This window comes from Chaetura pelagica, unplaced genomic scaffold (assembly GCF_000747805.2).
Source record: "Chaetura pelagica isolate M959 unplaced genomic scaffold, ChaPel_1.0 scaffold68, whole genome shotgun sequence".
In the NCBI taxonomy this organism is placed as follows: domain Eukaryota; kingdom Metazoa; phylum Chordata; class Aves; order Apodiformes; family Apodidae; genus Chaetura; species Chaetura pelagica.
In genome coordinates this window covers 45,297-60,068 of record NW_009954407.1, presented here as the reverse complement: position 1 = coordinate 60,068, position 14,772 = coordinate 45,297, and the positions used below count along the sequence as shown (strand labels likewise).

Genomic DNA, 14,772 nt, shown 5'->3' with positions numbered 1-14,772 from the left:
ACTGTTTTGTCATCTCTTAACCTGGATCCTCAATCCTGCTTGCTCACAGCTCATAATTTATTCTCTAAATCACGCACTGTTCTGATTTTTGCTGCCTCCCTTCCCCTCTTCCTTGGTGCTCAGCCCTCCTTGGCTCTCTGCCCCTCCAGTCATGTCCCGAGTGCCATGGCAGGCAACCTGCTCACATCCAGCACACCTTGCTGCTGATGCCACCACTTCCAGAGGCTCTAGGTCATGAAGGGAATCTGGTAACAAGAGAAATAAAGTATTCATTGTTAGTCTAAAGAACGTGATTTTTGGTTTAAGCTTGCTGTCAAACTCTCATTACTTTCAGTATTCAAATGTTTATATTAAAAAAAATCAGAAATCCATTTAGCATGCTTTTAAATTGACAACCACTTCTGGTTTTGCTGAGACAAGTGCATGTAGACAAAAGCACAGGCTTTTCTGCAGTTAAGAGAGAAGTCAGGGATGTGAAATACAACACATTAAATCTGTCTGCCATTGACTGGGACAACTATTTTTTTCCAGACTGCTGTATAGATTTTCCCAGGGCAGTTTTAACAGTCAGAAGTAATGGATTATTTATTGTTCTCTAGAGACTATTTTTTCATTCAAGAATTTGTTGCAACAGTTTCCTCTGATACTTGGTCTACATTTTAACTATAAATTTTGTCTTTAAGCTTCTTTTTAGCTGTAATATAATAAGCTATCCATCGAATATTTGTAGATTAATTATCACATTATCCTTTTTCTCCTGAGCCTTCTCCATTATGGAGTGTATACTTCTTTCTTTTGTCAGAGTCACTGCAGGGTAGCTAAGCTGAACCTTTTATTTTGTATTTACTTAAGCGTGTGTGTATATATGGATATATATAAAAATAAGTAAAAATTCAACCTGGATGATGGAAAGCAGGGCAAAATTTTTGCTTATAAATACACAAAAACATCTTTGTAAACCTCTTTAGTTGTTGGTCTGCTATGTACAACCCTGAGCAGGCTGCTCTAGGTGGCCTTGCTGGACAAGGGTGCTGGACCAGATGACCTCCAGAGGCCCCTTCCAGCCCCAATCATTCAGTGTTTCTGTGATCATCTTAGTTGAAATCTCTTGAAAAGCTAAAGAAAGTGGACAGATAATACTACTAGTGAATCTCGCCCATCTTTTATTGTCTGTCATTTCAGTCATTGGAGGCAAGAATTTATTTTTATTTTTTGTTCTAGCTTTTCTGTATTATTTGAAATGAGAACACACTGTACTTCCTAAATACTCATTTAGAAGAACACAGCCAAAGGGAAAAAAAGAGAGATAAAATGGCTTCTCATATTTTCAGTGGGATTGCTGAGATAGTCTCTGTCTTCCGTGTGCTTTTTGAGCAGTCTGTCTGGAATCAATGGGCACTTCAAGTGCAGAGATGTACTGCAGGCTGAGATTGCCAGTGCAGTTGAAAACAGAATGACAGTGGGTTGAACAGATGAGGGAACAAAATCCCTTTCTGACTCTGACTATGCATGCGTGACCATCTGCTCCATTAAGGACCAGTCATCAATGTCTTTCAGATTTAGTAAAGCACTGACAGTCCACCTGGCATCATAGCTGTTATCTTAAAAGAGGGACCTATCTTCAGATTTAAAGTAATCACTAAATTATTTATTATTTTTTCCTATTCCAAGTTCTTATAGTTCAGCTATTTTAAAATGCCACCAGCAATAAATTAAAATATTCTGTTATCTTAATGTATACCTGCTCTAAACATCATAAATAATTTTTATATTTGTTAGTGATACATCTGTTCTGTATCAAAACTGCTGAAAAAGTACTGTGAGCAAGTACCAGCATCCTCACATTAGATGGATGGCAATAAATGTAAAATATCCATACTGACAATGTTTTCCTACTCCATAGCACAAGATGGCCACTTAATGAAGACTTAGTTGAAAGTTCAGATGGAGCTGAGTTGATTCATGACACTATAGAGCATATTTCCCATTTCTGTTTAATATTTGATACAAACTCAAGGCAGGATAGAGAGCAAGATGGATCACTGCGATGATCCTTACAGTTTCTGTGTAGATCCTTATCTCACAAGTATTTGTGAATTTTCTTGCCAGTATCTTCATATTAGTAGGAGTACTTTAAACAATTAAATGTAGAATTTTTTTTAGAAGTCAGACTCAATTAGAAGTTTGGTAAAAACTATTAATCTTTATGATAATCTCAAGTTGTGTTATTGCAGAAAACTGTAGGCTTAATAACTTGCAAGTGTTTAGGGGATTGGGGAAATGCAGGGACTATAGAACAATGTAGCACGTTGTAAGAAAACTTGTACAATAAAATTCATGTAAAGTAATAATATAATAGCATTATTTGGGATATTGCAATTGCTGTAGGTTTTATGGGCAAATGTGATTTTGATTTTGTAATATGTTCCACTGTGATCAAAACACTGCTGTGATGTAAGAGCAGTTTGCTCTGTCAAGTTCCAAGAAAAGTCATGTTTATGTAAGCCATATTGATACATGGTGGAAAAGCTGAGCTTGTCATAAAAATTATGATAATACTTGCCAGTCCATGCATTCAGCCTTTCCAAGGTTCAGAGAGTCCTCTAACTAGCTGATCATGAACAGGAAGCTTTTTCCAGACAAGCCCTTCAGTTTCTGCAGAATCCAAGTTTTCATTCTTTTTGTAACTGAAAACAAATTTTTCTTCTGGTATCTACAGTTGCAAAAATAAGTCTCCAAAATTTGAAACTAATTTAGCTGGGGAGCTCCACTATTTCATCAAAGTCTTCTATTTTACCAAAGGTTTGTAAAGCGAAACCTAACCAAATCTTTGTAAGTTTTTATTGGTTCTGCTCTGAGTCCTTTTCCTTTCCAGAGTGGATTTGGGAAACTGAGCAACAAAAATCAGCACTTTCTGCTGATACTTACCACACAAAAACTATTTCGTCTTAGTTACAGGATTTTTTTTTCTTGTTACTGACAACAAAACAAGTTGAGGTTTCACCATAATTGTTACAGAGGTTTAAGTTTTTCTGTCTTCTGGTGATTTCAGGTAATTGTTAATTGTATAAATTTGGGAGTATTATTCTGAAAATCCTTATTATCTGACACAAAACTTAACAATCACTATGTGAATGCTTCTCTGCACTTGTCTTAAATACATTCCATCTGTTTGTTCACTCATTGATCCTGACCCTCTAGAGTGTAGGTGAGAATGGGACAAGGAAAGGAATATATCTGGGAGCATGCAGTGTATCTCCTGAGATAGCTTTAAAAAATGATGTGCATAAAAGGGACTTTGAATCTCCTAAAATGTATGTGCTTCATAGGCACACATTGCTCCTTGTCTATTCAAATTATTAGCACCAAAGCATCAAGTTACATTGTATCACATGAAATCAGATTGCATTATAAACACTAGCATTACCACCTGTTGATGGAGTTGTTAGATCCAAACCAGTTTTGTAGCTTGAATGTTAGCAAGTCAGAGAAATATTAATGGCACTCCCGTGAAAGGTGTGCAGGGCTGTGGGTAAGGGGAAGCTCTCCGTGGTTGTTCTGTAACATGAATCAATGTCTGCTCAAAGTCATATCCTCACGTCCTTGAGAGCTAGAAGTTAAATAAATAAACTTTTCATTTGTCAGTTACTTACCAGTTAATATCAGCTTCTGGTGTTTATTTGTGGTTAGAAGCATTGCTGTCACCATTTCCAGGACACATAGGTGAGATACTTCCATCAGAAGTATGATGGGACACTTGAAATCCGGGACAGGTGGCAAATGGTATTCTTCCTTTGGGCAGGAAGAACAGTAGAAGGGGAAAGCTGTTCTTTCATACTAAGTCATGTATATTGGTATGCTTAAAAACTGTACATAGTTGAGTTAGTGCCACATGCTGATGAGAACTGAGTTGGTTTAGGTGTCATTTCTTTCAGTATAATTTATTTTCCAAATTATTAATAGCTTTGTGTGTTGAGCTGAATGACCACATCAGTTCACCGAGTGTTAAACAATAATGCTGTATCCAAATTTTTAAAAAACATTTACATTGTAGATTTGTGCAAAGAAGGCAACTAAAACACAGATATGATCAAAGGCCACAAGGCTCTTCAGAAGACAGAAATCTGTAGCTATTACTTTATTTCCTTTGCTGTATAACAAACTTCAGTATTTAATAACTGCACCACGGATATTAAATTTCTTAGTTAATTATATGTTATAATACTGTTTCTAACTTTTCTAAAGCATGTAATGCCTCATTAAACCCACTCACGTCATTTAAAAATAATTAAAATTAATCTGTATCTGCTCTGCCTCTCACTGCCAGCTGGCATTTCAGAAGTCTGTTTTTATTTTACTAGCAGTAGTGGTTGAGACTTAACTTTTGAACCTTCTTTTTTTTTTTTTACAGAAATCATCTATGTATTCAGATGAGAAAGAACATCTGATATATATGTAGCTGATAAAGAATTGTCTTTTTAATTGCACTCATGTTCATAAATGTTTACACAAGTCATCTTTTGTGTGATACACAGTATTTCACAAAGAATATTTTGAAAGCTTTTGGCATTAAAAAGCAGGAATCTTTAAGTCTATATTTTTAATGATGCTGTATAGTATGCTGTCATCTGATGCTAGATACATAATATTTTCTGGTGCACTTTACTGATTAAAGCCTGATTGTGCAGATATTTACCAATCTATTTATTTTATGCACATCAATAATTTTGTGGCATTTGGTTTTCCTGCTTAAATGGGTAAAGCTAAGCTATGATCAGGGCTTTTAAACCCAAGTTCTGTGCTGTCAATGTTTTCAAATGCATTCCTTTCAGAAGAGTGATCCCTGCTTATCAGCTACCTTCTCCTATGCCTTTCATTTGTCTTTGGAGTACTTCACAATGTAATATGAGGAAGAAAACCCGACATATTACATATAATAACTTGCATGTTGCAGGACCGGGTTATGTTTGACCAAACACAGGGAATTATTCATAACACTATAATCAACAGATAGGAGGGATTTTTCATGCAATACCTCTATCTCCCTATTTTCTTTTTAGCCAACCAATGGGATCTTCATGAGTGTGTTTCTCATCGTTTTACCTCTGGAGTCGATGGCTCATGGACTGTTCCATGAGCTGGGAAACTGCTTGGGAGGAACGTGTGTTGGGTATGCTGTTGTGATTCCCACCAATTTTTGCAGGTATAGTTACCATGTATTTCAGCTTAAGGCACCGGAAGTGTCCTGTTAGCTTGTAGAGACAATGTGGTGCTCTTGCTTGTACTGTTCAATAATTGAATACAAATTTAAATAATAGACAGATTTTGGATTTTTCCTTTTCCTCAGCTTCCAGAAGGAATGAGTAACTCCAACTCCACTTTTTTATATATATTTAATTTGGTTTTAGAAAGCCAATGAATGCTTTATGCACCAGTCATGTGTAGGCAGGTTCCACATTTGGTATCTCATGCGAAGGAGGATTGGGGCATTTGACTGAATGCAGATATTTTGTGTGAGAGTATTTAATAAACCAAACAGATCTGTTCAAAACAGTTTTGAAGTCTATTAAAAGAGATGTTTACATTTGAAGGACATTGAAATTAGATTTGGGAGTGGACTACATTTCAGCTATTGGTACTGTTAATTTACAGCTGATTTTTTGTTCCATTATAAATGTTACCAGATGAGAAATGCTTCAAGGTGGAAGGACTGTATGTTTATTATTTGTCCATTTGTGTGTTTTTCTTAAAAGCTTTAAACTTGCAGATGCTACTTTAGCCGTATAATTAAAATGGTGTGTAGACATTTTTTTAAATGGAAACAAAAAACTTTTTAAGTTCTCTGAGTTATGAGAAAAACCGAGTAGTGAGTTGAGAAGAGAGGCTTAAAAATAGAGCTGTCCATTTTATGAGAACTGCCCAGCTTGCTGGACATGTAGTGGATTCAGTGGATGGGGAAAACAACTAATGGGCAAAGCAACAAAAGGTAGTGTGCTGATGTTAGATCACTGTATCTTAAATAGTGTAAAATACTGTAAAAACAAATTTTATTAACTTCTCATCTATAGTCTTCAGCTGTACATTCTTCTAAAAGAATCCATGTAGTCAGTTATTGTTAGGAATTAACAAACCATGCTATGATTAGAAAAAAAAAGTCCATATTTACATTACAATAGAAATAAATTATTTTTGTTTCCATGGCAACAATTTAATTCTTTCATTGTATTAAATTATTCTGGCTCTGGCAGTTCTCTCTTAATTTGGAGTGAATGAGATACTCTCAGGCAACTGTTTAGGACCTGTCAGAATTAAGCTTCCTTACTAACAAAGCTTGGCTGTTCCTTCACTTGCTGAGACAGACATGGTAACAATGATGTATTCAAGAGAACTGTAGCAGTGGAACATTAGCCTTCCTGAAGGCCCAAGGGAGGTGAGGAGGAGGTGCACATTTAATTAGTAGACAAATGAAGAAACCAGGTAGCTTTACACACTGACTTGCAAACGAAATACATGAAGAATACATACATATATACGTGTATGCATTTATATATATATGTATAACAGAAGCCTTATTTGGTATTAGTTGAGTAAGATTACCTACGTTTTCACCCACAAAACCTCTCCGTGTCTGTAACTGAGTGTAAATCAGGCCAATTCATCAGCCATAATCCTTATCATTATCATTATTACGTTGGCTCAGGAGTGATGAATACATTTCTTTTTTCAGAAAAAATACATCCTGAAGAATGCTCCCATAACTGGGTGTTTTGCAAGACCAAATCTCTTATTGACATGATTAATGGACAGCTACGTAGACTTAAAAAGTGTGCTTCTTCACCTGCCCCTCTCTCCTCCCTCCCTTTGCAGGAATAGCATGGGGCTGAGTAAGGACTATGCTTTGAAGTGAAGAAGTGTGGCAGAGGGAGGGGGAGATAGTGGTCCCTCACTCAAATACAGTATTTTGGATTATTTATAAACTTTGCATTTCAAGTAAATTTGAATTTAGAATAATGACACTTCATAGCAGAAAAAATATGCACAGGGTAAAAAAAAATTACCAGTTGCTAGAAGTCCACTAAGCATGAAATAATTATAAAACGTAGTAATAGCTGTTTTTCTTTTCTTTAGCCCTGATGGCCAACCAACCCTTCTTCCACCTGAGCATGTACAGGAGTTAAACCTGAGGTCTACAGGCATGCTTAATGCCATCCAAAGGTTTTTTGCATATCACATGATTGAGACGTATGGTTGCGATTACTCTACAAGTGGACTGACCTTTGATACCCTTCACTCCAAGATCAAATCTTTTCTTGAACTTCGGACAGCAGATGGACCCAGACATGATACTTACATTTTATATTACAGTGGTCACTCACATGGCACTGGCGAATGGGCACTGGCAGGTAACTATTCTTTTTGTTTTGTTTAACAGTTTTGATATTTATATACTTTCCAAATAAATTAATTCTTTATTTTAAAAAATCAGAGTGTATTGCATATCTTGGATGTTCTGGTGACATTTATTGTCTTGATAGTCTAGGATGAGACAGAGCCACCAGTCTTTGGATAGCAGGTTCATACAAGCTCCTTGGCAGGGAAGGAAGACAGGAACACAGTTATTAGAAGATTCAGAGGCCACAAAGAATCATCAAAACGGGCAAGGTTGCAGGGTGACTGCCTCTGCTAGTGGAGAGAATGGAGACATGCAGAAGTCCCTTATGTATGAGTTAACTTGATCTAAAGAAGCAGATCTTTTCTTACCTGGCTCTGTAGACAGTCGGGTATGTTACTGGATAAACTTGTGTCATTTTTGGTATCTAGTCACTTTGACAAAAATACTTTTGCAGCTAATAATTCTTTTAGGTGTTCTCAAAATTATCTAAATACTGTTGACCCCAGGTGTACGCTTCGAATTTGAAGCATGATTTCTTATTCCTCTTGCGATTCAACAAGGTAACTTTGAAGTGTGTGGGGTTTTTTAACCTGAAAAGTAAAGTGCTCTGAAGACATATTTCAATTGTATTTTGAGGAATATTTGTTCCCTGTAATGAACAAGCATAAATCTTCTCATTCCCAGGACATGGCAGAGCCAGCACACCTACTTCTGAGTGAATTATAGTCTTTTGTGTCACTGTGTCAGCTAGGCTGTCGTGAAGGACTGCATGCATGTCATTAAGATGTGCTCTGTTTTTTGTAAAATACAGAATTAATAAAGTAAAGAGGAGGCAGCTATACAATCCATGCTAGAAGAGCAGTTCTTCAAATATATAGCAAACCTTGTATCATGGAAACAGGTACAGTTTGGTGACATCCTTGAGTTTGGGAGCCATTGTGCGTGCACAAACCCCTATAATAAAGGGCTGTTTAATGCTTAGTCATATGCTTGGCACAGACCTCTGCATTTCCCCCTTTCCTAGACTGTTTTTGATCTCTTCGTATCTCAACTGTATAAAAATTGTTGGTAAACCTGCCAAAGTTCCCAAATTATTGGTACATTTAGCCTTACTCTCCTGCTGTGTGGAACTGGGCTTCTGAGGTTGGTGTGTGCAAAAAGTGAATCTTACAGTAAATATGTTGAAAATTTGCAGCTTTTTTTTTCTTCCTGGGGCATAATTCACTGTCACAGGTGAGTGCTCTGCCTGTGAGTTCCTGGCTGTTGGTCAGCAGCCTCTCTCCAGGGGCATCTGCTCTTGGGTATTGTTGATAGAGTTGAGCTTTGTTGTATGGTCATGCTGAGTATTCAGACACAGGTTGGTTTACATCTGGAGGCCATATACCTGCTCTGGTGCAACCCTGTACTTCAACCATTAGACCTGCTGAAGGGCAGCACATTTTTTCTCAAAGGCTTCACCTGCATCTGCAATTATAAAAAGCCACAGCCGTACTGAGAGCTTAGCACAAGAGCCTACACCAGAGTGGCTGAATGACTTCTCCAGGAATAGGGTGGTCTTATTCAGGAGAGCAACTGCCGCCCCATGCAGTAGTCAAGTGTGTCCACACTTTGCATGGAACAAGCTAGGAGGGGAAACTCTGCCTCCCACCTGTGCTCCAGCTGGCAGAACGGACATGGGCAGCTTCCTAGCCTGTATGTAACTAACTGCAAAAATTAGATAGCTTCCAGCCCAGCCCTGGCTTTATGTCTGGCCAGCCTGGAGTGTGAGAGGGGAGCGCAGGTCTCTCTACACTTGTGCAGGTAGCTGTAGCCTAAATTAAACTCTTCTCTTCACTTTTAGAATAAGGGCCAAGGTATCTGTTACAATAAAAAGATGTGGTAAAAGATGCAGTGTGTAAATGCAGTGGTGTTCAAAGTTTCTTTTCAATTCTCTACCCACCACCACCACAACTTAGTATTCTGCCTGGAGATATGCACAGTCACCAAAAGAAGAGGAACAGGCAGCTGTGACATGTCTCACATACTTTTTTTGTGATTAATTTTAGATAAATCCTGGAGTGGAAGCTGATACTTCTTCCAGATAGCATTGCCCCTGAATGTAATTTGAAGTATTATCTGAAAAGGTGAAGGCTGTTTGAATCTGTAATTGTCCTGCATGTATTAGACAGTGTCGTTTCATGACAGATGGAACACTTGGTCATCAGCTCCAGTAACATGTAATGCCGTCCAGCCTCTGGAGAGGATGAAGAGAGATGGCAACAATGAGCATTTGGATCTAACAGAACAGTAGTGTCTCGTTGCTGACTTATGCAGGGGCACAGCAGTAACAGGGCAGGCTTTGCTTTGCAATGGTAACTTTAAAAGGATACTTACTGGATTTATTAGTTTGCTGATGATGTTTCCGAGTTGTTGGAAGCTGAGATGTAACACAGTGGTGTATGAGAGGAACTGTTCACTAGTCATGCATGAAGCATGAGCAGTCAGAGGACCTGGGAGGTCATGTTCTCTGAGCGATGGCAAAGGCAAAAGCTGGGCTAATGAAGCTTTGTCTCTGTTGCTGGAATTGTTGGCTGAGCTGCCTCCAGAACCTCCCAGAGAGCCAGATGTTGCCAGATGCATAGATTTCTTCCACAGCTTGCTGCCTAATAAGTCCATGTGTGTTTGAGGTCAGTAGGGTTAGAAGCTAAGCACGTGTTCATGTGTGTATGAAGAATGAGATGGTTTACTTTGGGCAGTTCTCTCCAGTACTGTTTTGAAATGACCTGCACTCCTGCATAGTTTCACTAGATAAAGATTACTTATAAGCTTTTAAAATGTGAACAAATAACTAAATATTTACTGCTAATTGATACATAAGGCTTACCTGGAAAAGGGAAACTGCATCTATACAAGTATCTGCTGTAAATAACCACAGCAATTTGGGGATCATGTACCAAGACTGTAGGTTGGTATATTAAGATTTTCTTTGGTACTAAATTTTCCAGGTTTGCATTTTTTTGGAGAAAGTTGTAGCCCTGTAGTTTTGCTTTTACTTTCACTGTGATAGCATGCTTAAAGCTTTAACTCTGAGCTATTAACTCCAAGTGTTTTTTTTCACCCCTTACAGGTAGAAATGTGACTGCTGAAATATGCACCTTTTCTGTTTGAGATGAATGTGTGTAGTTAAATTTCTACTAATAAGATTGTAAACACCTCTAAATGCAATTATATCCCCAGTGAAAATCACTATGGATTTAAAATGCAGTTATTTTCTGCCTTTCTTCATAAAGTTGTCTTTTTTTAAAAAAAAAAAAAAAAAAAGTTGACATTGTTAAGTTAGGGTAGCTTTGGTGTAAAACTGTATCCTAACTCTAACTTGCCAACACCTAGCTAGATCAGTTCTTTCTAGATCAGCCATGGTGTAACCAACTGAGATTTAGTCACTTGTTTGCAAGATGTTTTCCTTAGGTACTTGAGTAAGCAGTCTGCTTTTCAAAGCTGCATAGATCCTGCAGTATCCATTACTCTTTAAGCAGCAGAACTCCCCATTGTAACTTTATTTAATTTCAACCTGGTCTTTCAAAGTATCATTGGAGCACAAGCTGAAATGGAGCATGAAAAATTGGATGCTCCAGCTGCAAGTTTTTTCTGAGCTGATTGGAAATAATCGTTATGGAAAAGTTCCCTTGAGATTTTTGTTTTATGGAGTCATAAGTCCATACCAGTTTTAGTCTTGACGCTCTGAAGACAACTTTGCAGAGCGAATCGCTCCATTTCTGGTCACATGAATTTTTCAAGCCAAAGCAGTGGTGGTGCCTGGAGGTGTCTTTCTCATTGTGCTTTGAAACTGTTATCATGTGTTGTGTTCAAATGTCCTCTCTTTTCCTTGAAAGAGGAGTCTTTTTGAAAATAAAACCATATTAAAAAGAGTCCTTTTTCCTCTTCAGATTAATAAGAATGTAATACAAAATAAACTCTGTTTTAGCTATTTCCAGATTTCATTAACAGGCTGTAATTTTTTTCACTCTGTGAGGGATATTATTTTTTCTTTTTTCAATCAAGTTAATGGCCTCAACTGCCACAGCAAGTCAGCTGGAATCAGTTAATAGCTCTCTGGAGCTCTGCACCATCTATAAGCAGGGCTGCTCAGTTGAAAACTTCAGTTCTATCTGTCCAGGTTGCTAAAATAAGGGATTCTTGGAACCCGCATTCAAAATTCTGCAGAGATTTCTGTTTCTTCTTGCTAATCTTACATATTTTTCCCTTCTTGCAGGAGGTGATGCTTTACGACTTGACACACTCCTGGAGTGGTGGAGAGAAAAGAACGGCACTTTTTGTTCTCGACTCATCATCGTTTTAGACTGTGAGAACTCTCAGCCTTGGGTCAGAGAAGTAAGAAAAGTGAATGACCAGTACGTTGCCGTGCAAGGAGCAGAAATGGCCAGGATTGTAGACATTGAGGAAGCCGACCCTCCACAACTTGGTGATTTCACCAGGCAATGGGTTGAGTACAACTGTAACCCTGACAGCAACATCAGCTGGTCCGAAAAGGGACGTACAGTGAAAGCGGCCTATGGGGTGTCAAAACGCTGGAGTGACTACACTTTGCATTTGCCAACAGGAAGCGATGTTGCCAAACACTGGATGATCTACTTCCCACGTATCACCTATCCCTTAGTACATTTGGCAAACTGGTTTTGTGGTCTCAATCTGTTCTGGGTCTGTAAAGCGTGCTTTAGGTGCTTGAGAAGATTGAAAATGAGTTGGTTTCTTCCCACAGTGCTGGACACAGGACAGGGCTTCAAACTCGTCAAATCCTAATTAGGAACCAAAGAGGAAATGAAGTGAGAGCTCTGGGAACTTTCTCACTTTACTGTACTTAAAACTTTTTATATGACTATTTTTCTCTAAAAAAAAATAATTGCCACATTCACTTTATTGAGCTCTTTGAGCAGCTAAAGTATATGCAACAGTTAGAAACTGCAATCTTAAACAGAAAAGGGTAGGAGTAGGGTATTTGAGGTTTTTTACTGGTCTGTATGTACATTAGGGACTATTTGAATATGACCATGCATTTTGAAGACAGTTTGCATGTTCATATATATTACTTTAAGCAGCCTTCGTTCAGAGTCACCAGTTTGATGGACAGCAATTTCTGTGAATGTCCTAGCATGCTTATTTGTCATTTATGTCCACTGTAAGTTCAAATACCAGACAAGAACCAAGCTAATATTCCAATCAATTTATATATGTCCTTGAAATGATTTGGTGGTGTTAGGGGTATTATCAAACAGCAATGAGTTTAAAAAAAAGAATGAATAGCCATTGTATGTAAGTAGCTACCAAGAATCTTTAGTTTTAGTTCCTTTTACATGTTCAGCACCTGCTTCAGTTCTCCACTTCCACCAGCAGAAATTTGCCACAGGAAACAAGGAAATCAGGCAATGCTCTAATGTTCTGGTGCTGCTTGGACTACATTTTCTGGAGTGCATTTTTTAAAACTTTCAGGATTACTTTAAAAAATCTGTATCTTGCAGGTGGGTTTTTGGGGGTTTTTTGGTTTGTTTTGTGTTTTGAAAAACTACCCTGAAGAAAAAAACAAAACAAAACCCAAGGAATTTAACAAAGAAAATACTCCATAGATAAAAGATGGAAGTACAAGTGTTGCCTTGCTTCCATGCTTGTCTTATGACTTTGCTGTGCCTAAGACCTTAATTCTGTAAAATTCAGAGTACAGGATAAGACCAATAAGTTCATTATTGAAACCACAAGCATAGTTTGTCAGAAAGAACAGAGTCCTGTCCTTAGGATGAATCCTGAGTATTCCTCAACGCTGATCTCCCAGCCACAAGGTCCTAATCTTAATTCTTGCACTTACAGAGCCGGATGGCACTCCTACCCCAGCCTTTCCTCTTCAGTCAGAGAAGCTGCATAGCTTTCTGGTGCAGAAAATAAGGAATGAAACAACTAAGCAGCTAAGGCAGTACACTTTGTTGTGGGCTTTATGCATAGGTGTGTGCAATCAAGTAGACCTAGTGTTTACTTTTTTTCAGTTTCCATCAGTATTTTAATAAAAACAGGCATTTGTATCAAATAATTTTTTTAATTTTTTTTTTTAATACATTAAAATAATTTAGGAGCTCCTTAATTCTTTGCCATCAAGGTTTTTTCTGATTCTAGTTGTGTTTTTTAGCCAGCTAAGTTAGAGAATCTGCTAACACCAGTATCATTACTAACTCCTAAAAATAAAATGTGTGATTAATTGTGACATTTGCAATAGCCAGAGTAATTTACACCCATCGACTTCAAAATAGTGATATTTTAGGATTTACAAGTTAAATATTTTTAAAGGAAGACTTATTTGATCTCTGTTTTAAGATTATTTTTTCTGTGATTGTGCCTATTAGATTTGTTTTGGTTTTGCTTTCATACACCAAAGGTCAAGCAGACAAATCCCTCATGTCTGTTTAATAACCTTAGTCATCTTCTGGAGCCTGGGCTGGGTACATAAGCTCCTCATTCAAGCATATAAATTGGATACTTGAAGTTAGGCTGAACAAGCATCTGTCAAATTGCAGAACAGCAGCACTTCCTTCTGCAGAAGTAATTTTCAGCCATTCCTGGTCAACAAACCTTGAGTAGAGAAAAAAGATTGCATAAAGGCAATCATTTGGTTTTTCAAGTCATTATTATTTTGACTGCTGTTTCAGTAAAAGTTCATCTGATTGCATCATAAACTGTTCCAACTAGAGCACTTTTAACAATGCAACACTGTAGTACCTAATAGTCATGCTCTGAACATTTGAAAATCAAGGTTAGTGCTCTCTGTTTTGGAACAGCTTTGAGTATCAACCATAACACTTCCTGCTAATTATAATGAGTCAATCTTAGTCTGTGTCTGCTACTGTTACATTTGTATGGACATCTTCTGGATCTTTGTTTTTGTACCTCAAGAGGAACAAGAAAAGTGAAACAATGGGCCTGGCTTTGGGCAGAACAGAAGCAACAGTTGGTGCTGATCATTTGCCTCTGTTTATTAAATGGTCTCCTGCTTCCTTATCAAACTGATAGATTTTCTCTAAGATAAACTGCGTGATCTTTGGAAGTTTTCTGCAACTTAGATAAAGAGTCAGTTAAAAATATAGCAAAAAGATTATTTGCAAAACTAATCGCATGTTTGCAGATTGTTTCCGTTTTCTCAGTTAAGAACTCGTTTTCTGAATATGAGACAGGTTTAACATGAGCTAAGGTATTCCTACTTTTGATGTTACTATTTTTTTAAACAACAAAGGGATGGTAAAAATACTGATCTAAAAGAAATGTTTACAGCCATTCAATACTACGAGGCCTTTTTGGACAAAGAGACTGTCTTGTGTATATCAAAACACAGTGAACCCCAA

The 14,772-nt window shown here is 37.6% G+C and overlaps 1 protein-coding gene across 1 annotated transcript in view; it reads left to right on the top strand.

The window, feature by feature from the left end:
- The window catches only part of TMEM168 (transmembrane protein 168), a 16,271-nt gene extending 3,831 nt beyond the window's left edge, over nt 1-12,440 (top strand). Inside the window, exons 2-4 of the mRNA XM_010004276.1 lie at nt 5,061-5,203; nt 7,129-7,403; nt 11,646-12,440. Coding sequence (XP_010002578.1) covers nt 5,061-5,203; nt 7,129-7,403; nt 11,646-12,193 — 966 coding nt within the window. The 3' untranslated portion in view covers nt 12,194-12,440. The remainder of the gene's footprint in view (nt 1-5,060; nt 5,204-7,128; nt 7,404-11,645) is intronic.
- Nucleotides 12,441-14,772: the final 2,332 nt, after the last annotated feature.